Source organism: Boleophthalmus pectinirostris, unplaced genomic scaffold (genome assembly GCF_026225935.1).
Source record: "Boleophthalmus pectinirostris isolate CB_2022bp ecotype Guang Dong unplaced genomic scaffold, ASM2622593v1 HiC_scaffold_6, whole genome shotgun sequence".
Lineage (NCBI taxonomy): Eukaryota > Metazoa > Chordata > Actinopteri > Gobiiformes > Gobiidae > Boleophthalmus > Boleophthalmus pectinirostris.
The window spans coordinates 3,120,492-3,147,117 of record NW_026571447.1 but is presented as its reverse complement, the minus strand read 5'-3'; the positions used below and the strand labels follow the sequence as shown (position 1 = coordinate 3,147,117).

At 40.1% G+C, this 26,626-nt stretch overlaps 1 protein-coding gene across 1 annotated transcript in view; it reads right to left on the bottom strand.

Moving 5' to 3' along the window:
• Window positions 1-11,179: 11,179 nt before the first annotated feature.
• The window catches only part of gabbr1a (gamma-aminobutyric acid (GABA) B receptor, 1a), a 62,088-nt gene continuing 46,641 nt past the window's right edge, over window positions 11,180-26,626 (bottom strand). Inside the window, 9 exon segments of the mRNA XM_055164028.1 lie at window positions 11,180-11,885; window positions 14,176-14,322; window positions 15,770-15,898; window positions 16,294-16,421; window positions 17,435-17,528; window positions 17,817-17,924; window positions 22,202-22,318; window positions 25,547-25,679; window positions 26,165-26,315. Coding sequence (XP_055020003.1) covers window positions 11,643-11,885; window positions 14,176-14,322; window positions 15,770-15,898; window positions 16,294-16,421; window positions 17,435-17,528; window positions 17,817-17,924; window positions 22,202-22,318; window positions 25,547-25,679; window positions 26,165-26,315 — 1,250 coding nt within the window. The 3' untranslated portion in view covers window positions 11,180-11,642.

Here is a 26,626-nt window from a genome sequence, read left to right as displayed (position 1 = left end):
TGCTGCATTATTCTTGCTCTTTATTCTTTATCCTTATTCTTAGTCTTGGTTTTAATTGAAAGTTGGGGAACAGTAGCTGAGATCTTGAAGGGAAGTGCAATATCTGGCCCGGTTCTCAGTACAATGCAAGGTTAGGCCTCAGGGTTGGCACAAGTCACATTAGCCCAGATAGGCCGCCTTACCACGAAAAACTTTTCACCATCTGGAACTCTGTGCACTTTAACGTAACAATGCCTACCTTAAATACCTCAGCACACGCACTTTAAGTAAAAACTAGCACAGTATTCATGTTTATGAAGCACTGGCTGTTTTAACTTATTGTAAATGTAGGTTTAGTGTAGTGGTTTGTTTTTCATTAATGTTTGGTTTGAGATTACTAATTTGATCTGTTGAGTGTTAGTTAAGGGTGGGTTGAATCCTACATTTAAGAGGGTTGAGTTGTTTGTAGTTGTGTACCAAAAAAGAACAAGCTAATTAAATAGTTTTTAAATGTTTAGAATAATAAAGATTTGTAACTTTTTATACTACATTGTCCTTGTCCTTTTTATGCCAGAACGGATTCTGTGAGTAGTTTAATAAGGGGATAGCTCAGTTGGCAGTGTTGGGGAGTAACAGATTACATGTACTGGCGTTATGTAATCAGAGTACAAATGATGAGTAACTGTATTCAGTTACAGTTACTGTTTCAGTGAGTGGTAATTGGATTACAGTTACTTTATTGAAATAAATGGATTACACATTACACATTTCTTTTCTTTTTTTCAGTAATTTCACTCACTGCCGGAAACTAAACCAGGTCTAAACTAGATCTAAACTAGACCTAAACCAGGTCTAAAACAGGTCTAAACCAGGACTAAAACCAGGTCTAAACTAGGTCTAAACCAGGTCTAAAATAGGTTTAAAACCAGGTCTAAACCAGGACTGAACCAGGACTAAACCAGGATTGAACAGGATTTAACAGGACTAAATCATGCTGTATGGACGTGTCTCTTTTATCAATAATTTTTTTAATACGGTTAAAGTAAAGTCTGGGCTTTTTATTTTCTTTAAGCAGATAAAACATCTTATGTTACGATTTTTGCTTCTCTACAGCAAACCAAGTAATCCAAAGTATTCAGATTACATTTCTCACTTTAAGTAATTTAATGGATTATGTTACAAACTACTTTTTGGGGTATGTAATCTGTAATCTGTAGGGGAATACATTTTAAAAGTCACCTTCCCAACACTGTCAGTTGGCAACACTCTTTTAAATCAAAGAGTTTAATAAAAACTCCTCTCCACATGATCTGACCCCAACCTCCCCCCAGAGCTTTTCATGTGGAGCTGCAGGTAAGAGTGAAGATGGAAGTAAATGAAATAAATAACTGAAATGAATTAACAAATAAAGTATATTTAAAATCAACAGTGTGTTATGTGATAATGAAACAAACAACCTAGAATTATATGTCTAATTGTTTAGTTGGATGTGGTAAATTACAATTAACAAATGTGCAAAATGAGACAGATTCATGTTCATGTTTAAAAGGGACAAAGGCCCACACTCACAGGGGGAGTCTGAGCTCGTGTGAGGACACAGGGATGTGTGAGCAGCTCAGTGATCAGCTGTTTTCTGTTAGATCAAATGGGTGAGTAACGATAACACATGGTCTCCTTATTGTTTCTGCTCACTCATGTGTGATCTGAACTGTACTTCTGTTCAAAAACATCACCCACATTGAGACTGAATCAAACTAAATGAAATAAAAAAGGCAAAACATGTTTAAATCAAATACAGCTTTTACAGAAAACAGCTGATCCGAATGGTCACTCCCTAAACCCTGAACAGGCTGGTGCCATCTAGTGCCTCCGATCAATTTAATTTCTCTACAGCGACTAGATCAGACTAGGATCAGAATACACTAGACAGTTTGCAGTAGGCGAGTTTCAACTGACGTCATTGTTATTAAAAGCCCGCGTTGCTGCTGGGAAATATTTTGGTCGGAGGCAAGAAACACAGTAGCGTCAAACACAGTGTGTAACCTCGCGTATTTATCCCTGATAATGGTAAATTCCTGCTTGCATTATCAGATGCACAAATAGAAGCACGGAAGAAGGAAAATGTCTTTTTCGGATTCTGAGTGAAAAGAACCACTAACGGAGAATTAAATGACTTTCAAACATCCACAGAGCAAACGTAGAAGATCCTAACAAACCGTGGACTCCAACAAGTTCAACAACACATCGAGACTCTTGGAGGTTTTCATCTTTTCTGCTGTGAATGGCCCAGGAGTTTCCACCAAGTCATTGTGGATATCACCCAAGTGAATATTTGTCCAGGTAGTTGGTGATTCTGACCAGAAATTTGGTTTGTTCCACCTTTTGTCGGGGTTGAAAAGGGTGATTTGTCGTCCGTCGATGCTTATGACCAATTTCTGGTCAAATGGTCTTGGGTCCTCTGCTGTTAGAGTGGATAAATAACCAGGATCAATACCCTTTACGTGCTTTCTCGCTCCGTCCGCCATGTTGAATTAGTGTTTCTTGCCACCGACCAAAATAATTCCCAGCATGCAACGCGCGCTTTTGTCAACAATGAAACTTGCCTATTTATAAACGGACATGGCTAACTGCTGCGTTCCAAATAGGAAGTGAGCATGGACACACTTCCGGCTCCATCAACTCCAATTCACTTTGTATAAAAATAACGTCGCCCTCTCTCTGTAACTGCTGCTGTGAAACTTGTCATTTGGTCTTAAAATGTTCTTATTAACCTGCTCTGAATGATCTTGGTGTTTTTATTTCTCTATTTTGTCCATCAATACAGTGGCCCCCAACCTTTTTTGTGCCACAGACTGGTTTAATGTCAGACAATATTTTCACAGACCGGTTAAGGTGTGACGGATAAATACGACAAAATTAAATCATACGACCAACACAAAAACTGTGGTATTTTGTAAATGTAATAATAAACGTTTCCAAAGACATCAGTTTTTACTCATTTTGCAGCTTGAGTTTAACATTCGTGTTAATGTATCACGAGACTGAGACAAACATCTTGACGTGCGTCCAGTGCGAGTTAAGAGTGAGTCATAGACGGATGTAACAGAGAGAATTCATTTTTCAAAATAAAACATTGTTCAGACTCGGATAATTTGATACAATTCACTTAAGTCACTCTACTGATATTTATCCTGTCTAATAGTGTGTTACATTAGAGTCTATGTTTAAGTCTATTTTTATTATTATTATTATTATAAAGGTTTCCTTTTTCGTCTTTCCCGTGGATCAATCCTGCCCATTGCCTTCACCTTTCACTATTTTTCAGTTCTGTTGGGAAGAGAAACAGTTTGAACAGAGGTTTGCAGTCACACACATCTGATTCACTTTTGCATCTATGGAGTTCGCAAACACATTTCTCGAGCCGTTTTCCGCTGTTAGGATCCAACAACCACACAATTACAATGTCTGAATCCCAAAACTAAAATAGGACAATATCACAATCAGAAACAAAAGTGATATGGTTCAAAAGACTTGAAAAAAATCGTCTTTGTCAATAGACACATCCCACTGGGAAAAGAAACATGGCGGTTTGATGCTCACTTTTTTGGAAAATCCTTCCCAGTATGCATTGCGCAATGACCGGACGTCCGAGATGCTTGATGTGTGTATTACAACTCAGTTTTCATCATTTCCCCACTGACACACAACTCCGCGTGCACTGGGTACATGTGATTAGAAGAGACAAGGCGCCAAATTCCAGATGATTCCAAACAGCACATACGTCTGCTGTCTTCATTTTACTGCTGATCACATTTACTTCAGTGGGTTTGATCACAGTCGGTCGGTGCCCAGCGTCGGGAACTACACCGGAAGTTGTCATCGCATGTTTCCAAACGTCTTCCTGGTTTGTGATGTAACGTGAATAGAACTTATTGTGAGACCAATCAGCACAGAATTTCTTTAGTCGGCTACAGCCCTATTTTTATTATTAGTATTTATTATGTTATTTGTGACCCTTTTAATAAGAAAGAATAGTTACATAGTAGTTTTTACCTGATAACTGACCTGTTTCCACAAAAAAGTACAGGGCAAAAAAACAAAAACAAAACACAAACACGTTTTATAGCTAAGAATTTCCATGTTTAGTGAAGTTAAGTGAAGTTTTGTTATAAAATACATAAAGAATAATGGTGAACTGTCATGCCAACTATGGAACATTCTGGGCAAAGCTATAACTTCTCCACAGAGACAAGCAGGTGGCGCCCTCTACTGGAAAAAAAAAGTAATGCACCTTTAAAAGTTCTATATTACACAAAACTGACTTAAAGGTGCAGTGTGTAACTTTTCTGGAGGAGGGTCCGTCAAATGCTTATTTCTTTGGGGACGTTATTGCTTTGTCTGGAATGTTTCACAGTATGGCATTAAACCTTTCCAAACCACACCGAGTTACAGGTTAGATCTGTGGAGAGGCGACTCTGCTCACAGTCAGAATGTTGTTTTTTGAGCTATAAAACCACCTGTATTTGAATAAATGTAAGGTAGAGCTGTTTAATGTCACACTGTGGAACATTCCAGGCAGAGCAATGACATTTCCATAGAAACAAGCAGGTGACGGAGCCCAAACCAAAAAGTTACAGAGTGTACCTTTTGTTTATGTTACCTCCTCAAAAACAGACCGGAAGTTGTGTTTTGTTTCATTTTGTGTTGTAGTCAAGACTGGACTGATTGAGACCAAGACAAGTCCGAAACCACAGGGCCCCAAGACCGAGACAAGACCAAGACCTCTGATGGTCAAGACCAAGACTTTTAACGTCTGAGACCGAGACAAGACCAAGATTTTTAAAGTCCGAGACAGAGACAAGGCCAAGACTTTTAAAGTCCGAGACCGAGACAAGACCAAGACCACAGCCCATTGAGGCCAAATCCAGACCATCTTTGTGATTTCCTACATTTATTTGTATTTTACAGTTATTTTGGCACATTTATATCTCTGTTTTTATAAATCTATCTCAATTTTATCTGATAAATATTAATTTAAGCTTAAAATAAGCCAAGCAGACTGTACTGCATTGAAACACTCTGCCTCTTTTTGGACCCTCACCCACAGTTTGAGAACCTCTTCTTTAATTAAGAGAACTTCCACTGACACTTTACAGAAAACTGTGAAGAAAGTGAAGGACGTGGGTAGGATTTTTAATCCTGTTTTTTCAAGTTCCTAACAGGAGTTAGACCTCGAGTCTGTGACAAGCCCGAGTCCAAGAGTCTTCAAGATCGATACAAGACCAAGTCCAAATGCGGTTGAGGCCAGTCCAGAGACCAAGACCATTTATTATTCTGTCTACATCTCCAAAGCTCAAAATGCTCTGTTCCAACTTGTGATGTCATGAAGTGGTAGCTTTCAAGTTTGACAGAAGAACACAACCTAAATGTACAGGGTTTGTGTGTTAAAGATGTGAATGAAACAAAACACATCTCCCGGTCTGTTTGCGATGAGGAAACCACATTAGAACAGAGATCAGAAAAGAGAAAAATCTAAAGTTAAAAGTATTGCATTTGAAACAGTCGTCATAGAATTGTATTGGAACTACAATCACATAAACGTATCCCTTATTTCACTTTTGTTTTATAATATTAACACCGTGTCCACTTTTATTCGGCCTAAAAACACAAAAACTCACGTCACCTCCGAACAAAAGGCAGTAAGTAAAGAAAAACACAAAATAAAAGCCATTCAGATTGTCTCAAAAACACCCGTTCAAAATAAAAGCTTGTTCACGTTCATTTCATGTCATAAATATACGTATAAAACCTCTGATAAAACTGTGCTTTCTCTGTATAGACCACTTTACGGCATGCTGCAAGAACAGAACTCATATTAGCTTTTAGCCGGTGATTAAGTGGACGACAAAGATACAAGAGTTCCCGTTGAAGAGCCCAAAAACATGGTTCAAATCACACGTGGACAGTTATGGCTATAGCGACTTTAACATTGAAGTGAATGGCAGAGCTAACGTTAGCGGTTAGCATTAGCAAGTCTCATTTGAACTGGTTTAAAGTTCAAGATTTTGGGGAAAAATTGTTTTGTTTACATTGGGTTTAGTTTAGTTTTGTTCTAATCTATGACACATGTGAATTATTAGGTTATCGTTTGGACATTTTACATTCAAATTAAAAGTCAAACGTGCGCTAATCTCTCGAAATGCAAGTTCAGAGGGACATGAGAAGAAACTACTGAAAAATGATTAAAAGCGCTGAAAAAATCTATTTAGCAAAATTAGTCAATTTGATAGTAGTAGTAATAGTAGTAGTAGTAGTAGTTGCAGTAGCAGTTTAAGTGTAAGTAGTAGCAACAGTAGTAGTAGTACTAATAGTAATAGTAGTAATAATTGTAGTACTAGTCTAAATCTAAGTAGTAGCAGTAGTAGTAGCAGCAGTAGTAGTAGTAGTAGTAGTAGTCGCAGTAGCAGTCTAAGTGTAAGTAGTAGCAACAGTAGTAGTAGTATAGTAGTAGTACTAATAGTAATAGTAGTAATAATTGTAGTGCTAGTCTAAATCTAAGTAGTAGTAGTAGCAGTAGTAGTAGTAGTAGTAGTAGCGGTAGTAGTAGAAGTAGTAGCAGTAGTACTAGTAATAGTAGAAACAAAAGTCGTAGTATAGGAGTAGAAATAGTAATAGTAGTAGTAGTAAAAGTATTAGTCTAAGTCTAAGTAGTACCCATAACAGTAGTAGTAGTAGTACTAGCTGTGGTAGTATAGTAGTAGTACTAACAGTAACAGTAATAGTAGTAGCAATAGTAGTAGTACTAGCAGTAATAGTAGTAATAATTGTAGTAGTAGTCTAAGTCTAAGTAGTAGCAACAGTAGTAGTAGTAGTAGTAGTAGTAGCAGTAGCAGTAGTAGGAGTAGTAGTAGTCTAAGTCTAAGTAGTACCCATAACAGTAGTAGTAGTAGTGATAGTAGTGATAGTAGTGATAGTAGAAGTAGTAGTAGTAATAGCAGTAGTATAGTAGTAAAAATAGTAGTGGCAATAATAGTAGTAGTAATAGCAATAGCAGTAGTAGCAGTAGTAGTAGTAGTATTAGTAGTAGCAATAGTAGCAGTAGTAGTAGTAGTAGCAGTAAAAGTAGTAGTCTAAGTCTAAGTAGTACCCATAACAGTAGTAGTGATAGTAGTAGTAGTAGTAGTAATAGCAGTAGTAGTATAGTAGTAGAAATATTAATCATAGTAGTGGCAATAACAGTAGTAATAATAGTAGTAGCAGCAGCAGCAGTAGTAGTAGTAGTAGTAGCAGTAAAAGTAGTAGTCTAAGTCTAAGTAGTACCCATAACAGTAGTAGTGATAGTAGTAGTAGTAGTAGTAATAGCAGTAGTAGTATAGTAGTAGAAATATTAATCATAGTAGTGGCAATAACAGTAGTAATAATAGTAGTAGCAGCAGCAGTAGTAGTAGTAGTAGTAGTAGTAGTAGTAGTAGTAGTAGTAGCAGTAAAAGTAGTAGTCTAAGTCTAAGTAGTACCCATAACAGTAGTAGTGATAGTAGTAGTAGTAGTAGTAGTAGTATAGCAGTAGTAGTATAGTAGTAGAAATATTAATCATAGTAGTGGCAATAACAGTAGTAATAATAGTAGTAGCAGCAGTAGTAGTAGTAGTAGTAGTAGTAGTAGTAGTAGTAGTAGTAGTTGTGTGTGTAGTACTCTGAGATTCTGTAAAAAGTGTGTTCATTAAAATCTGTTATTATTAATATTATAACAGATTTTTTAAATGTATTTTTCCCAAAACATTGAACCATTTCCAGTTAAATATGTTTTAGTTTCAGTTCGATCTTTAGCCCCACAAACGCCGTCGATAAAAAGGACAAACAAATAAAACATCCGAGAGTGAAGCCAGCGGATCACATTATTGCAAATCTCTGTACAGTGATTGGTCGTTATAGCTGTCAATCGTGTTAAAGGAAAATGGCTGTGTATAATTTGACCAGGTACATGAACTCCTATTGGCTGAGAGACAGTGGGCAGGAGAAGTATTGCGTTCAGCCTCCAGGGGGCGTCAGATCTGCTGGCTTCACTCGGATTCAGATTCATAATGTTCACTTTTCCACCAGTGCACAGAAACACCTCCCTCTTGTGGCCGTGTTTGGTGTTACAACTACTTCATTTCAATATGTGAGGTGGATTTTGGCCTGCAAAAAATTCACGAAAAATAATAATTAAAGCGTATATGTCGTGTTATGAATGAGCAGATGTAATGGCCTTGTAAGAGGGTTGCCAAATAATCAGAGAGCAGTAAACGACTTTGGGGAAAAAAAAAAACAAACAACAAAACAAGAGCCTGTATTTAAGTCATTACTTCATCTATTATTGTGAGGAAAATAAATAAATAAAAGAAATACTCTCTTTTATCACATGGTAGTCAGAGGAAACTTGGCAAATGGGCCTTGTGGACATGTTTGGACCGCAGCTGTGAGCCATCTCCAGAACTATCTCCACCGTAACAGACTGAACATGTGCAGAGGGCACATTACATCTGCTCATTTATTGTCTTAAAAGGAAGTGTCTGTTTGGAGGTTCTGAGCTTTCACATGAGGCATGGTCTATTCATGTACTGAGAATAAGACTTGGATGTGTCCTGTGTTTGCAGGTTAAGGCTCTGGAGACACAGGTTTAGTTGTCATTGTAGTACTTTTTAAAACTTAAAACTTACTCTAAATAGATTTATAGTTTTTGGATTCATATGGAGTAACTCTTGTTTAAAAATAAATAAATACATCTAACAATAATACATTTGTTTTATACAGTTTTTTTTTTTTTTTTTTTTTTTTTTACAATTTCCTGTGTTATTCATTCTCTCAGTTATGGTGGTAAATTCCTGTTGTAGCCACAGCTGCCCTGGGACAGACTGACAGAAGTGAATAATAAATATCTCTGAAACATTGTAAACTGCAAACATATACAGTACATGGGGTTAAAAGTGATAAAAAATAGCACCGTTGCCATAGCAATTAACATTTAAAAACTAAGGATTATATCTTTTGAACTGTCAGAAGTCCTCAAACGTTCGCCTCTAAACAAGAAAGTGAAACAATAATTACATTTGGCCATATTTTCAAGATGTTTTTGGCTGCCCTTCCTGTGTGAGTGCGCCCCAGGGCAGCTGTGGCTGAAGGCTTTAACTGTGAACCCGACCCTCGGTAACTAGAACAGAGCTATGTACGACCATTATTATCCTTGTCCTCATCTGAAGAGTTTGGAATGGCTACCCCCTGTGCACTGGTGGAGAGAGAAACGCTCCGTCCTTTCTCTTCACAAACAGTCACTTTGAAACCTAAAGTTCGTTATGGCTTTGCTCGTCTGCTGCAGGAGCACTGTACAATACACGTGTCCTTCCTCTGAACATTTCAATCTTTTTGTGAAACTCAAAAACATGAAACATGGCGAGTCCAGTGCTCTCCTCTCAGATGCACACAGCAGACAAAGACTTAGGTCCACGTCCTAAACCAGTCCAGACCAGCCCTCAGTCCAGACCGGGTCAGATCTGTGCTTACACCACCTGAAGAGTGGTGTGTGCAGAGGTTGTGTCATTGTCCCATTTGGCACCATTTTTCAAACAGCACATGCCCAGATACCTGCTATACATGTAGTGACCATTTTGGATGAATTTCATTTTTCAGATTAGTTTACTCAAATGTATAAACAGTTTACTTGATAAATACTTGCTCAAAGCCTCTAAAAATATTTAAAAAATAATGTCTGATTTCAGATGTAAGATAATCATAACGCATTAGTCTTATACAGTGCTTTTTCAGATGTTTTCAGACTGATTCATTCTCTCCACATTCTTTGGTGACAGCCACAGGTTCCTGGGGCAGACTGACGAAAGCGAGGCTGCCAATCTGCACCATCAGCCCCTCAGACCACCACCAACACTCAGACACATCACTTTCATATAAGCAATGTGGGTGAAGTGACTCACCTAAGAAAACAACAACAGTTTTTTGCCACTGGCGCCTCACTGTGGCTCCTGATATTCCCACTGGTCTCCCATCCATGTACTAACCAGGCCCAGCCCTGCTTCACTATGAGACCTGACCAGCTCAGGCTTTGAGAGGAGGTATGGCCACAGATGTCAAACTTTGATGCTCATGGGCAAATATGATTATTTGAATAAACTGTATGAAAATTGACCAACTCTTAAATATCTACATTTAAACGGAGTCCAACTTGTGGCTACAGAGAGAGAACTCACAATCACCATGTTTAAAATAGTTAAACAAGTCAAATAAAAAAGGTGCCAAATCGAGCAATGACAGGACCGTGTGTGCAGAGGGGCCAATAGGTGGTACTCTTGTCCAGAAGCTGCCAGTGTGTAGCGCCCCCTAGTGACAGACTTGTGCTTTAGACCCCTTCACTTCTCCATGCCTCTGTTAGTTCCTCCTGAGTCCAGAGGGGTCCTGCGGGTCCAGTTCACGGTGATGAATGTGATGACGTCTAACCCTCCGATGGACAGCAGGGGGCAGTGTTTCTGTCCGTGAGCGAGGCAAGATTTTAGAAAAAATGAATTAAAATCCGAAAACCCACAATAGTTTGAACCGACGTTTACATCAGAATTCTGACCAGTCCTCAGAATCTCAAGCCAATTTAAAACAACAGTCATTGCGGTTTTAAAGGACACATATTATACATTCTTGTGGCTTTAATCTTTTAAACATGCTTTCGGTCACCGTGGTGTAAGTATTTTCCAATGACACATTTAAGCGCTCCCTCTGCTGTCAGGAATGAGAATGAGCAATGGCAAAGTAAACAAATAAAGTCCTTAACCACTGTGAATGCTGTGCTAATTATGCAGAGCCACATGTTGTTTGTGAACACAATTTGACCACAGAATGAGTCAGGTGATGGTTTATGGGCTTAAAAACTGTGACGGAAAAGTCTGGAGTTTTACCTATGACACAACAAAGGTAAAATGTGAAAGGAAAATTTTTGAAGCTCAGAGAAGACACATTTGGAGTGAAAAAAGTAAAGAAACCAGAGTGAATAAAACACAACACAATACTATACAAAGATGTGTCTGGTCACCGGTGAATTCCATTTTCAGATGGCGATGACTGACAGGTGGATTAGCCAATCAGGAACATGCATGATCCGGCCGTGTCACAACAAATATGGCTGCTTACGAAAATTTAAAAAAAGGAAAAAACATGGCGGATTTCTGCAGAATCAATGAGCGATGCATTAAACTCTGCTCATCTGAGCGGTGGAAATGTGATTTTGTTTGTAAATGATGGTGACCAATGAGCTCACTTCATTTCACACGTCATTGAAATAAACAGATCTGATTGGACGGATGTGTTTGGTTCTGACTTGAGACGTAACAGAGGGAGTATAAAAAAAATACAGAGACATCAGTTTTGGATTAGGATTAGGAAACAACTCCAGGTATTTTTTTTGACGAGGGACCAAAGTTAAAACACGGTTAAAAGCTCAGAAAAGTCGACTGTTGCATAATATGTGTTCTTTAAACCATGGACTTGTTAAACGTTGTGTCTTTCTGTGGTTCTTGGTGTGGACACATTTGTGTACTGGCCATGCTCTGCCCCCGGTGGTTCACAGTGGGAGTGACGCGTGCTCCTCCACGTTGTACAGATGTGAGTTTTGGTGCACGTCGGCCGTTACTTGTAGAGCAGTGGGATCTGGCTGTTGTGGCAGTGGTTACGGTTCATCTTACCCTCGTTGGGGTACAGGCTCTGGGGCAGGGGGTGGCTGTCTGTGGGGTATCCCGGAGGAGGCAGCAGGGACTTGGGCTCTCCACAGGGGGCGCTGTTGTGGTTGTGGGCGGTGGAGGGGCGGCGTCTGCTGCGGAGGGCCTGGCGTTCGGCAAGCTGGTTCCTGAGGGCCGATACGCGTTCCTCTTTCTAAACACAAAAACACAGAGATAAAAACAGTTTAAAAATGAACTTTCAGAACAAGCAGGTTTAAATGAATCATAAACTCTAACAATCAGATAACTCAATAATTAGATCTGACTTTTGTCTCCTCAAACTGCCCTGACACTGGCTCTGCTGCACTGAGACTTTTGATTGAGCTTCCCTGTTATTATTTTATGTTACTCTGTGCTTAAATGCAGTGTTGGGGAGTAACAGATTACATGTACCAGAGTTACGTAATCAGAGTACAAATTATGAGTAACTGTATTCATTTACAGTTACTGTTTCAGTGAGTGGTAATTGGATTACAGTTACTTGGTTGAAATAAATGGATTACACGGCGGTATTTTCCTGTTTTCACATTTTGGGCTTTGTTTTTGTTTTGTTTTTTTTGGTAATTCTACTCATTGCCGGACACTAACCCAGATCTAAACCAGGTCTAAACCAGGTCTAAACCAGGTCTAAACCAGGTCTAAACCAGGACTAAAACCAGGTCTAAAACCAGGTCTAAAACCAGGTCAAAACCAGGTCCAAAGCAGGTCTAAACTAGGTCTAAACTAGGTCTAAACTAGGTCTAAACCAGCTCTAAACCAGTCTAACCAAGGTCTAAAACCAGGTCTAAACTAGGTCTAAACTAGGACTAAACCAGGACTAAAACCTGGTCAAAACTAGGAACAAACCAGGTCCAAACCAGGTCTAAAACCAGGTCTAAAACTAGGTCTAAAATATGTCTCAAATAGGATTTAACAGGACTAAATCATGCTGTGTGGACGTGTCTCCTCGTCTTCTATCAATAATATTTTTAATTTGGTTCAGTAAAGTCTGGGCTTTTTATTTTCTTTTAGCAGATAAAACATCTTATGTTATGATATCCTAGGCTTCTCTACAGCAAACCAAGTAATCCAAAGTATTCAGATTACGTTACTCACTTTAATTTAATGGATTACATTACAAACTACATTTTGGTGTATGTAATCTGTAATCTGTAGGGGAATACATTTTAAAAGTAATCTTCCCAACACTGCTTAAATGGACCCTCAAGGACAAATAAAGTGAAACTGATTGTTTTTTGGTGTGTCTTTTCCTGCACAGAACATATCTGAAAATCAAACTGGCTGAACTTATCCTGGATAAATTCCTCTTACCTGGACTGACTGATCCAAACATAGACGTCTGGATAAGTTGTACTATGAAATAGGTTCATAAATCGCTCTGTCAGCTCCAGATTTCCTGAATGAAGTGGCAGTCAGTCAATCAGAATGACAGAAACGGTAAAAGCTACGTACTTCACAAATGAGGAACTGTCAATCAAAATCAGCAATTATACAAAGAATTTAAACTGAAGTACAAGCCAAAGGAAAATGTGGCTGTTACGTGTATGTGCATCTTGGGGTATTTAGGAGCCAGTCCTGCTCACCCAAGTTACACCACGATGTGTGATTGTGTAAATATACAAAAATATTTAGAGCAGGGGTCTCCAACCTGTAGCTCAGGAGCTACCAGTACCTCTCCATCTCCTTCCAAGCAGCTCGTTAAAGGATTTACAAATTATAAATTACCTCTCTCTGCTCCACTTGGACAGACCCTGGCACACTCACCTCTCTCTCCTCCACGTGGACAGACCCCGGCACACTCACCTCTCTCTCCTCCACGTGGACAGACCCCGGCACACTCAGCTCTCTCTCCTCCACGTGGACAGACCCCGGCACACTCAGCTCTCTCTCCTCCACGTGGACAGACCCCGGCACACTCACCTCTCTCTCCTCCACGTGGACAGACCCCGGCACACTCAGCTCTCTCTCCTCCACGTGGACAGACCCCGGCACACTCAGCTCTCTCTCCTCCACGTGGACAGACACCTCCTCTCTCTCTCCACGTGGACAGACCCGGCACACTCACCTCTCTCTCCTCCACGTGGACAGACCCCGGCACACTCAGCTCTCTCTCCTCCACGTGGACAGACCCCGGCACACTCAGCTCTCTCTCCTCCACGTGGACAGACCCCGGCACACTCAGCTCTCTCTCCTCCACGTGGACAGACCCTGGCACACTCACCTCTCTCTCCTCCACGTGGACAGACCCTGGCACACTCACCTCTCTCCTCCACGTGGACAGACCCGGCACACTCAGCTCTCTCTCCTCCACGTGACAGACGGCACACACTCACCTCTTCTCTCCACGTGGACAGACCCCGGCACACTCAGCTCTCTCTCCTCCACGTGGACAGACCCCGGCACACTCAGCTCTCTCTTCTCCACGTGGACAGACCCTGGCACACTCACCTCTTGGATGATCTCTGCAGTTCTCGGTTCTCTCTCTCCAGCTGTCGGGACTTCTCTTCGTCGTTGTTGTTCGTGGAGGATCCGGTCTTGAGCGTGTCCTGCTGCTCCGACTGCCACTCCCCACGTGTGATCAGGCGACGGATCTGAACAGACATTTTTTATTTTAAAGTATGGAAAGAAGCAAAAGTTGTAGCAGCAGATTAAATTGGGACATTATCTCCCAGCTTCTAAAGTTAAGATCAGTCTTTTGAAGGTGAATGGACTTGAACGCAGGATCCTTGTTCCAGGACATTTTAATTTTCATCTCTTTTATGGTCTAAAGATCCTTGCTCAAACAAAAACAAATCAGGCATTATTTAAAGACTAATGAGGTTTTGTCTTGTACTAGTCATCATTTAGTCATGCTTTATTCCTGGCTAAGTCTTGGTCCTGGTTTGATCCTGATGAAGACTTGGTTTGCTTCTGCCCTAGTCATAGTCTAGTCCAGATTTTCATCCAGGTTCTAGTTTAGTCAGATTTTTGATTATGTGATGTGTGCCAGAGTCCTGCACCGGGTTGGGTACCTGCAAATAGTTGCTGAAACGGGCGGGTTTTAACGTTCTGGAATTATACGGGCGGGTAGCGATTACACACGGGCGAGTCAGGTGAAGCAAATGAACAACGAACAGGAGAAGAATACTTAAAGCGCATCCAGGACGTCTGTTAAAACAAGCGCCATTTCCCGGTCTTTTCCTGGAATGACCAGGCTGAGAGAGACTTTAGTGTTTTTATTACATAAAACCATCAGCGGAGGTGATCAGCTCGCCGGCTGCGCTCCTGGTTTAGTCCTGGTTTAGACCTGGTTAAGTTCTGGTTTAGTCCTGGTTTAGTCCTGGTTAAGTCTCGGTTCACTCCTGGTTCAGTCTTAGTTTAGTCCTGGTTCAATCCTGGAGTAGTCCTGGCGATTGGCTCTGCAGTTGTGACATATATATATATATATATATATATATATATATATATATATATATATATATATTATGCTGATGACACTGGTTTAGTCCTGTTGTAGTCCTGTTGTAGTCCTGTTGTAGTCCTGGTGTAGTCCTGGTTCAGTCCTGGTGTAGTCCTGGTTCAGTCCTGGTGTAGTCCTGGTGTAGTCCTGGTTTAGTCCTGGTGTAGTCCTGGTTTAGTCCTGGTTCAGTCCAGGTTTAGTCCTGGTTAAGTCCTGGTTCAGTCCTGGTTCAGTCCTGGTTTAGTCCTGGTTCAATCCTGGTTTAGTCCTGGTGATCGGCTTGGCGGTTGTGGCGTGTATATATTTATAATCTGCTAATGACACGGCGTAGGTTCAGTCCTGGTTTAGTTCTGGTTATGTCCTGGTTTAGTCCTGGACTATTGGGCTGTTAGACTAATGGACTAACCCCGATTTATCACGGGCACGGGTCGATAACGGGTGGAATGTTAACGCGTCTGGGAGGGTATGGATTTAACTTTGATATAATCATGAGTTAATGGGCGGGTGTGGCGCTGTACTGCACGGGTGTGTGCAGTTGTGGGTCTCTAAAAACAGACCCGTGGGGGCTCTGATGTGTGTGAGTGTGAACAGAGCCAAACCTTGGGCACAAAGAGGACCACGAGGGTGATGTAAGCGGAGAACACCACGGCCAGAGACGCGAAAGCGAAAGAGGCGTCCTGCTGCGACGACAGGATCATAGTGACAGGAGCTGTGATCAGGCAGAGCACCTGTCAATCAAACAGACAGAGGAGGAGTTAGGAGACAAGGCGAGAGGAGAAGAGGAGAGGAGACGAGGAGGGGAGGAGAGCGGTGTTTGTAGTGTTGTTTTAATATCCATAATGCCTCTAAATGAGCAGTAATGTCAGTACTGAGACACAAACATCTCCCTCTCCTCATTTGTTTCAATCTGCAGCACACAGCCCACTGCTTTATCTTTAAATATTTACACCTTTTAGCATGACTCAGCAAAAACCTCATAAATACAGTTGGACAGGAAGTACTAAGAGTGAGGCAATTAAACAATGAATATGATGAACTAATACCCTAATAGTCGCTCAGCAGTGCAGCCCTAACAGAAGCATACAGAAGCTTTATGTCTAAATGTGATGATAAATAAACTCACTGCAACATTGTATATCGCCATGCCAACAGCGCGGTGGTCGTTGATCTTTTCCGTGGAAACAGACTTGGTCTCATAGGCCAAAAATATCCCCAGCAGCAGAAGAAGACCTTTGTATCCATAAACTACACCTGCAGAGAGAGAGAAGAGAAGAGAGAAAGAAGATTAAAGAGCGAGAGGGGGAGAGGGGTTAAATCCCGCTGAGAGAAAAACACATCTGTCCTTTCCACAAATGCAAAGTGCTTCCCTCTGCACATTTTTCACAAACTCAATAGTCTGTGTTTCACAAAAATAAGCTGAAGTGTGTCAGCGTTGCCGTGTTTGTTTTGGTGTGATCCGTCGCCAACCAGCGGGTGGGCGTATTGTATGGGAAAAATGCTTTGCTTACAGGTTTGAGCTACAATACCCTGTCTAGATATTTTAATAGACCCATGGCCTTATAATGAGGGTAACTAACTGGGCCAGTGTCTCAGAGCGCCCCCTGTGTGTGAACAGAACCTCTGCAATCTGGCCAGAACTTCCAAACCTTAACTATTCTTTTATTTTCCTCAGATACATTTTTAAAGCCACGGCAGCCCTCATTGTGTCACTTTGGAGACACATAATCTACATATAAATACAAATGGAAATTGATAATTAAAAATTCACCCAGAGTTTGTTTAATAATTTATTAATTTGAATCTGCTGCAGTGGTGCTGTTATGTAAGTCAGATCTCAACCCACTTCTCTTTTACACAGACTTCAGCACATCATGGGCTTTGTGCTCTGAGACATTATAAACACTTTTCTGATCATCATGACATCTGATGTAACGTGAAGTGTGATTTTTGAATGGCTCTCAAAGTTATTTATCTAATTTTAGTGGTTTATACAAAACTGCATTCAATTTAGTCAAGCTTTAATCCAAAAATGATGACTCATGTGCCCATGAGACGTACTGAAAGAGGAGCTAAACCTGCGCTGAACTGACTGAAATCAAGTACTTTAGTTGGTTTGTCAAAATAATGTGGAAGAAAAAACTAGAATATATGAAATGAAGCATAAATGAGAGCCACATACAGAGTGATATGGACAGGTGAGGACAGGTGACGATGCACATGGACAGGTGTATAGACAGGTGAGGTGTGTACAGGTGCGCTGTTACCGAGCCAGGTGTTGATCTTGTCGGAGCTGCAGTGCTCGAGCAGAGGCTGGATCAGAACATCCAGGTCCTCCTTTGGGGCCTCCTTCGTGAACTTCTGCTCAGAGACAAGGAAATGTGCCGCAATGGTCAAAACTAGATCTGAGACTTTAGTCAGGGTCTTCAAACACACAGTGATGCCCAATATGAGGTTCCAGAAGTAAATTTAACATTATTTTTATACCACATTAGCCTCTGTGAGGAAATGTCCTTCTGATACCTCAGTGGGCTTTCACTGTTGAGCTGGTTACTAGTGGACACCCTGACAATGATCCTTTACATTTTATAACTTCATTAAGCATATATAATACAAGTGCATTCTTTGGTGAAAGTCCAGGTGCTGTACCTCGATGGTGATGTGCAGAGGGTCCACGATCTGCCAGATCATCAGAGACAGGAAGTCCACGGCGAGCAGAGCGCCCGCTGTGGCGTACAGCTTCCAGGGCTCCAGCTGCTGCTGCAGAGACACATACACAAACAAGTGTTTAAACCAGAGACTCCAAACTATAGATCTGATCTAACTGTAGCTCTGCACCACATTCCAAACATCTCTCAAAATGATCTAAGAGTTATACATATTACACTACTTATACTGGTATGTCTTTTATCATAGTGAATATATCATTTAAATGACTATGTCTGTGCAATGATATATTGAGTGTTGGTTCATAGGTATTTAGATATACTACATCTAAAGCTCTAGTTCCTTCCTTTATATCAGGGGTGGGCAATTATTTTTTCATGAGGCCACATAAGAAACAGAAAATATTGTGGAGGGCCGGGTCAAAATGCTTAACTCAATTCTGCATATGAATTGTATTTCTTTATAAAAAGCAGTAAATATCATTGTTTTGATGAGCTCGTCAGACTGGGGAGAGTTTATGTTCTGATTAAGCAATGAAAAAGTGAGGCTGCCCAACAAAACACGTAATTAAATAAACAAAACAAACAAAAAAACACCTCTAGAATAAAAGCAATGCAGCTTTAGTCCATACATGAGGTAAAATGATAAAATATGTTTATTTTAAAATTCCGAATGATCTTAAACGGGCCAGAGTCATCCAAAGGGCTGTATGTGAGCTGGACAACACCCAGATCTGATCTATATCATCTCAATTTCATGCAAGCGCTGAAAGGAAAGCTCTCAACCACTTTGGTTTGTAGCTGACCCAAAGAAAAGTTTGGAAACATTCTAAAAAGAGGAGATGCACTGAATACGTACTACTAAAAAGGTCTGGGAATAACAGAGACTCTCATTATTGACACACAATACATGCCTCACAATATGATAATGTCATGATTTTGTGATCTATGTGATAGAATAGTACAGTATTGATTAGGGATGCAACAATACCCAAAACTCCCTGTACGATATTTTCACAATATACATCTCACAGTACGATATTTATTGTGATATTTTGTGGAGGTGAACAAAACTTTGAATATGTTATTTTTCCTTTAAAAAGTAAAAAAAAAAAAGTATTTACAACTGTTATTTCTTCATGTAGTCTGCACTGAAACGGAGCAAAGGATCATGGTCTATGTAGTTCCCTTTGTGTTTTTAGCTGTTGCTCCACCATAACTATTCTTTTAAGTGAAGAGACTTGTAATTTGATATATTGTGATGATCCACGATATTATTGCGAGACTTTTGGTGATACGATATCACGATATTTCATTTTTTGTTACATCCCTAGTATTGATTTGTTAAACCATCACCTGTACAGACCTCATATGAAACACAACGGTTTTAAATGTCACAACAGTGAGTATCACAAATGTAACATTAACGCCATTTTGTCAAATATACCAAAAATACTCCGCACAACAACCCACCATAACAATACTGTATCACCAAATTCAGCAGCACAGTATATTTAATTTGAGCTCCGTTCTACTATTAAACATATTATCATGAAGTCTTATATCTGGTCCACTTAGATCCTTTACATGTGGTACTTTGGCCCTCCGATCTCAACATGGAACTCACCTAAAGAGCAAAGCTAAAAGTCCAATGTGGTCCACCGTCATCCTTCATGGTAACTTTAGATTAACCCAATCCATTAAGTACCGTACCAGCCACTCCCTCTCTTTCTATTCTCTCTTTCATTCCTTTCTCCTCTCTCTTTCTCCTCTCGTTTCTGTATCACTCCCTCTCTTTGCCCTTCTCTCTGTCTCTCTTTCCTCTGAACCTCACCTCTCTCTCTCTAGTTCTCTCCTCTTTCCCCACCTCCTCTATCTCTCCCTCTCTAAAATAATCCCTCTTTCTTTCTTTATCTTTGGACACCACTCGCTGGAGGCTCTTCTCTTCTGGGACCATTAAACTTCAAACACAAAAAGTTTCGCTCATGGGAATATACCAGAACTTTACATTTTGAAAGTCTAAACGATAAAAGAACAGAGGACAGAGGAGATTGTAAGAGATAAGGGAAAGAACTGGACTGAGGCAGAGAGGGTGACGTCACCCACGGCGTTCACTGGTCTGATATTAATGTTCATATCTTGAATTATGGGCAAAATAGTGAAATAAAAACACCAGGATCATGTAGAGCAGATGAATACGAACAGTTTAAGAACAAAATGACAGCAGCACTATCAAATCTAACAAGTAGAGCTTACATGAAATAAATCTAGGAAACTGATTGCCTTGAAAAATCGGGCTAAAGTGGAGTGTGAGCTTATGTGATATGTCTGTGTGTTATTATTTGAGTGTGTAGATTTTGCATGTTTTTATTTGCTGTTTTTATATGTTTGTAGCTGTGGAGTTTTATTACATGTTAAGCCTAAATCAGCACTGACCTATAACCCCAATCCACATGACTCTTTTACGCCAATGAGTAACATGTAACAATGAATGCACTTGGAACACGGCGGCTAGAGATGGAAATAAAAGAGAGAAAATAAGGCCTGGAGTACAGAGCACGCCGCTGCAGAGGAGCCACCACCATAAGTCTGATCACGAGCCGGAAAGGAGCAGCACGATGCCGGAGCAACGCAGAGGCAGAGTGAGAAACTCCGTCTTGTGTATGAGTGTTTTACGATAGCTTTTGGCTATAGGCTATAGGTGTGTGTTGCGCTGGGTGCTGCAGAGATATTCTCTTTGTCCAGGATGCTGCAGTGGTGGTAGCAGCATGGCAATGGCTCCGAGGGGCCAGAACGATAGGACGAGGGCCAATTATCAGCAAACAAAGAAGGGCACCACAAGGCTAAGTCTATGCAACGGTGGAGTGAGGAGCTCTGCCTTGCCCCTTAAGTGTCGGGGGACACTGATGTGCTCTCTCAGTCCAGTCCAGTCCCAGTCGTTCATTCATTTTTCGATATAAAACCAAAAATAAGAATGAAAAAACAACTGTTTTCTTCATTATTTGTCTCCAAAACCAAAATGAAAAAACAGATAGTGATTGTTTTTTTCAGTTTTTGATTTTGTGTTTAAATGAATAATGGAAAAAACGGATAATGGCTGTTTCCCGTTTACGTGACTTCTGTGACTGCCATGCCAGATTTTGCACCGTATACTGACCGAACCAGGATTGATCCAGGTCCAGGACCAGACCAGAACCAGACCGGACATTTTTACTCAATTCAGCTTTTAATTTACATTTTTAATAATTAGAATCAAACCATGGGACATTACTTTACACTTGCAAGTAATTCCTCTGTGTAGTATTCACTAAATTTCTCTTTCATCTAACTAGACACAGCAAGTGAAGTGAACTTTAGTTTTCATTCATAGAACTCCTGTTGTGAAACTGAAATCTCAAATCTGAAACCTTTACTTCAAGAGTAAGTTCATCTTACTTGTAAAACCATGGAAATTGATTGCCTTGAATTGAGCAAGTAAATGTTACTTCTGTCCACAAGTTAGAGTAAAAACAGGTTCTATTCTACAATAATGTCATTTAGATCTGCAGCAGATACAAAGATTTGAATATTTGTTAGTCTTTAAAAAAAGTGTAGCAAAACTTTAGTTCAGCGTAAGTTTAAAGTGCATCGTAACATGTGTAATAATAAAATAATAAAGCTCAGTCATTCCATGTCAGCTCAACCAAAACCCCCACACTTAGAGCTCAAGAAATACTGAAGAAACAAAACAGGAGAACGTAGAGAAGTGTAATCGAGCAAAGACTGGATGAACAAAGGAAGGATATAGAGACTGAGTGAACAGAGGGAGGATAGAGAGACTGAATGAACAGAGGGAGGATAGAGAGACTGGATGAACAGAGGGAGGATATAAAGACTGAATGAACAGAGGGAGGATAGAGAGACTGAACAGAGGGAGGATATAGAGACTGAGTGAACAGAGGAAGGATATAGAGACTGAGTGAACAGAGGGAGGATACAGAGACTGAATGATCAGAGGGAGGATGTAGAGATGCTCTGGGAGGATCAGGGAATGAGTGGTGGCTGTAGGAAAAACAGGGAGGTAGCAAAAGGAGGGGCGGAACAGACCGGGAAATGGAGCTGGACTCTTGGCAATAACACGTTACTCGTCTCATTCAAGTCGACCTTAGTCTAACTGACAAGTCATGTGCTTTTTTTTTTCGCTCTGAAAGTAACAGTTACTTTACCACTAATTCATAGCTGTGAGTAAAGTAAACGAGCTGAATGCAGGGGAACCCTACTTTTAGATTTTACAGTGTACAGGGAGAGGTTTTTCAATGCAAAGTGAACTGTAGTCACAGTTGATGGATCAAAGCCTTTATTTATTTATTTGGTGTAAAAATATCCTACCTTCTTCTTCTCGTTCTTCTCGTCCTTCTTGGTGAACAGCGTGTGGACCCACCAGATCTTTGTGAACATGCTGCCGTACGCCACGCTGAAGCCCAGGCCCAAGAGCCACAGACGGAACTGGAGCAAACAGAGAAGAATGTAAGAAAAGACTGGAATCTGAACGGTAAAGGTGCACAGTGTAACTTTTTGATTGGGGGTCCATCACCTGTTGCCAGGAATGTTCCACAGTGTGACATTAATCAGCTCGACCTTACATTTATTCAGTTATATAGCTCAAAAATGCCAAAAAAAAAAAAAAAATTGTGACTGTGAGCGGGGTCGCCTCTCCACAGATGAAGATGAAGATATAAAGGTTTAATGGGTCTGTGTACCATTCGTTCTTTTGAATTTCAATTAAGAACAAAAAACAATAAGATGGAAAAACAGCTTATTTCATTATTCCATTTTAGTGTAAAAAAACAAAAACAAAAAAACAGATTTCGATCTCTATTTCTAATATTTAATATAATGTTTATTTCAAAACTCAAAAACAGTCAAAAGTCAAAAAACAGTCACCGTGTCAATTTGAATTTTGATATTTTATTCTCTTTGGTTTATTTGCCGCAGAAGTTCTGCTGCTCAGGGCGCCACAGGTGAGTTCAGTGTCAACCATGGATCTATAATTCTAAAAAATATTAAAATTTATTAATTAATAATGTTATTATAGTTCTGTGGTGTCAACTGAACAAAGAAGTTTATCGCTGCTCCTATTTCTCATCATGGAGTTCAACAATGACTTTCTAAGATGTGAAAATAAAAGCATCGCTACAAAATTGCAATGATTTTTCAGTTAAGTCCTTCTAGCAGCAGAACTTCCAGGGCAAATAAACCAGAGAGAATAAAATATTAAAATTCAAATAGGCATGAAGACTGTATTTTGATTGGTATTTATTTGAAATACACTTTAAATTAAATATTGGAAATAGAGGTTGAAATCTGTTTTTTTGTTTTGTTTTGTTTTTTGACACTAAATGGGAAAAATAAAATAACAAACTGTTTTCCCATTTTATTGTTTTTCGTTCTTAATTGAAATTCAAAAGAACAAATGGTACGCGGACCATCATGCCTATTTGAATTTTGGTATTTTATTCTGTCTGGTTTATATGCCCTGTGTAGTGCGTGTGAATTTGTCATCTGAACAAAAGGAGTTTATTGTTGCTTCCTGTTTCTTGTCATGGAGTTCGGCAATGACTTTCTAAGATGTGAAAGTAAACGTGTTGCTATAAAAGAAGAGACATATTTGTCCACAAAAATGCAATGATATCAAAATTCAAATAGGCATGATGACTGATTGGTGTTATTTGAAATAAACATTAAATTAAATATTGGAAATAGAGGTGGAAATCTGTTTTTTGTTTGACACTAAAATGGAAAAATGAAATAATAAACACTCTATGGAGTAAAAAAGCTGTCAAAAATATTTGTGCGCATAAAATAGAAATCGGTGCATATTTGGCTGTAGTTGCGCATAAAATAAATATTTGTAAACTCTCAAATGAGTCCAGTCGTACATAAAATATATTGTGTGTAATCAGAATACGAATGGAAAAGTTACGACGTCAAGAATTACAATCACGAAATGAAAATTTACGATTACGCTTTCATCAGTACGAATATGAATTCACAGACAGAATTTTACTGTCAAAAATACGTCATCACTTCACAGACATTATTCATCGAGCAGAAGAAACATCGATCAAGATCAAGACTGTGCAGCTCAAGTTTGTAGCAGAGTAAAAACAGAGTAATAGCACAAGAAGCTACAACAGCGACCAACAAGTGGATTAATTAAAATCTATTGTAAAAATGTCTTGAATTCGGGAACCGAACGCTGCTGTATAATATTGTGTAGAAACACCTCCTTTGAACGGGAAATTGCACCTATATGTTAGATAACATAGTGGAGCCAGTTGGCTAACATCCGATGTAACGTTATCCCAGGGCTCATTAGCAAATATCAGGTTCTCTGTAAGTTTAGATTAAAACATTCACGACTACAGCCACAGCGAGCATCAGCCAGTCTTCATCTCAGCTGCATTTCAGACAATGGGTTATACATGAGTTATAATGGGTTATAATGAGCAAATCCATCCACGTCATGGTGACGTTCTACTTACCGGTAAATACTGTATATATACCAAGGTGTTGCCTGTAAACACGAACATTAATTGATGCTGGAAGCTGCATTAAACTGTAATGTGTAACATTTCATTGACTGTGACGTCTGTAACCAGGACAGTTTGGTAGTGTTTGGTGTAAACTGGGACATTTCAGCGTCCCGAGGAACTTTTGGTGGCATTTCATGCGAGAAATGCAGCTGAAGTGAAGACTGACTGATGCTCGCTGTGGCTGTAGCCGTGAATGTTTTAATCTAAACTTACAGAGAACCTGATATTTGCTAATGAGCCCTGGGATAACGTTACATCGGATGTTAGCCAACTGGCTCCACTATGTTATCTAACATATAGGTGCAATTTCCCGTTCAAAGGAGGTGTTTCTACACAATATTATACAGCAGCGTTCAGTTCCCGAATTCAAGACATTTTTACAATAGATTTTAATTAATCCACTTGTTGGTCGCTGTTGTAGCTTCTTGTGCTATTACTCTTTTTACCCTCTGCTACAAACTTGAGCTGCACAGTCTTGATCTTGATCGATGTTTCTTCTGCTCGATGGATAATGTCTGTGAAGTGATGACGTATTTTTGACAGTAAAGTTCCGTCTGTGAATTCGTATTCGTACTGATGAAAGCGTAATCGTAAATTTTCAGTTCGTAATTGTAATTCATGACGTCGTAATTTTTCAATTCGTATTCTGATGGATAAAATACACACAATATATTTTATGTACGACTGGACTCATTTGAGAGTTTACAAATATTTATTTTATGCGCAACTACAGCCAAATATGCATGGATTTCCCAAATACGCACGGATTTCTATTTTATGCGCACAAATATTTTTGACAGCTTTCTTACTCCATAGTTTTCCCATTTTATTGTTTTTCATTCTTAATTGAAATTCAAAAGAACGAACGGTACACGGACCTTAATGCCATACTGTGAAACATTCCAGACAAAGCAATAACATCTACCCAGAGAACAGCATGTGACGAGCCCTCTACCAGAAAAGTTACACAATGCAGCTTTAAACTAATCCAAATCCATGCATTTTAGAACATGTTTGTAGATGTAGACGCAGCTTTTACATGGAATAAGACCCCATGGAGACACAGGGAGGGCATCAGGGACTTCTAGGTCTCACAGAGGACATTATAATGACCTTTTATTTGAAACTTTATAATTACCTGACAGACGACAGGAAACTGAGAGCGGTGGATGTGGTGCCCATCGATGCCCAGAGGAAAAACTGCAGCCAAAGCCATCATACAGCCCACTGCAGTCATGTTGTTCAGGTACGGCTGGGAGTTCTGTATATACCTGTAAAAGAGAGAGGGAGAGGAGAGAGGGAGGAAGAGAGACGGAGGAGAAACGGGAGAGAGGGGAAGGATGGAGGAGAGAGATGTTAGAGCCATCGTACAGCCCAGCGCAGTCATGTTGTTTAACGCTGAGAGTTCTCTATGTACCTGTGAAAGAGAGGGAGAGAGAGGGAGGGGGAGGAGAGACGGAGAGAAAAAAAGAAGAGGGGAGAGAGAGGTTGGGGGAATGTAACAACAGCTGAACTCACAATCTCTATTGATCTCACTAAGATGCTGGGCTATCCAAGTGTCCCGGGAGTGATTTGTTGGTATTAACACTTGAACTTCATAAAGGGAGTCATTCAGTGGTTCAGTAGGGATTCATAGAACCACAGTTACATTTGTACCTATGTAGATCTTATCGGAGTAAAACTAAAGCCTTGGTTATGTAAAGTGAAGATCTTACCTGAGTAAAACGTAACTTTGTGTGTAAAGAAGAGCTCTTACCTGACATTGCTGTTGTAGATGTTGAAGGTGAGACAGACGATCCCCAGGAGGATCCCCAGACCAGCGAAGACCGAGACCGCCGCAAACAGCTTCTGAGAGAGATACCTGTACTCCTCACGGACCACTGTCCGGTCAGCGGGAGGACCGGCTCCTGAGACAGGGAGGAGAGAGAGAGAAAGGTGTTAGTAAACAGTTTCTGAGACAGAGGAGAGAGGAAAAGATGGAAGACTGTCTTTCTGTTCCAGGGCAGCTGTGGCTACAGGAGGAGATCACCACTGAATATGAGAACTGAAGGAACAATGCACACAATTGTAAAGCTAATTTGAGAGTCTGGACAAAAAGACAAAAGCATGATCATTATAGAATTGTCCAAACCGTCATCTCTAGTCCAGGTAGAATCCACGCAAAAGGAGAAATTCAGTTTGTCAACTGGACAAACATTTATTTAGGTCGAAAATGTTT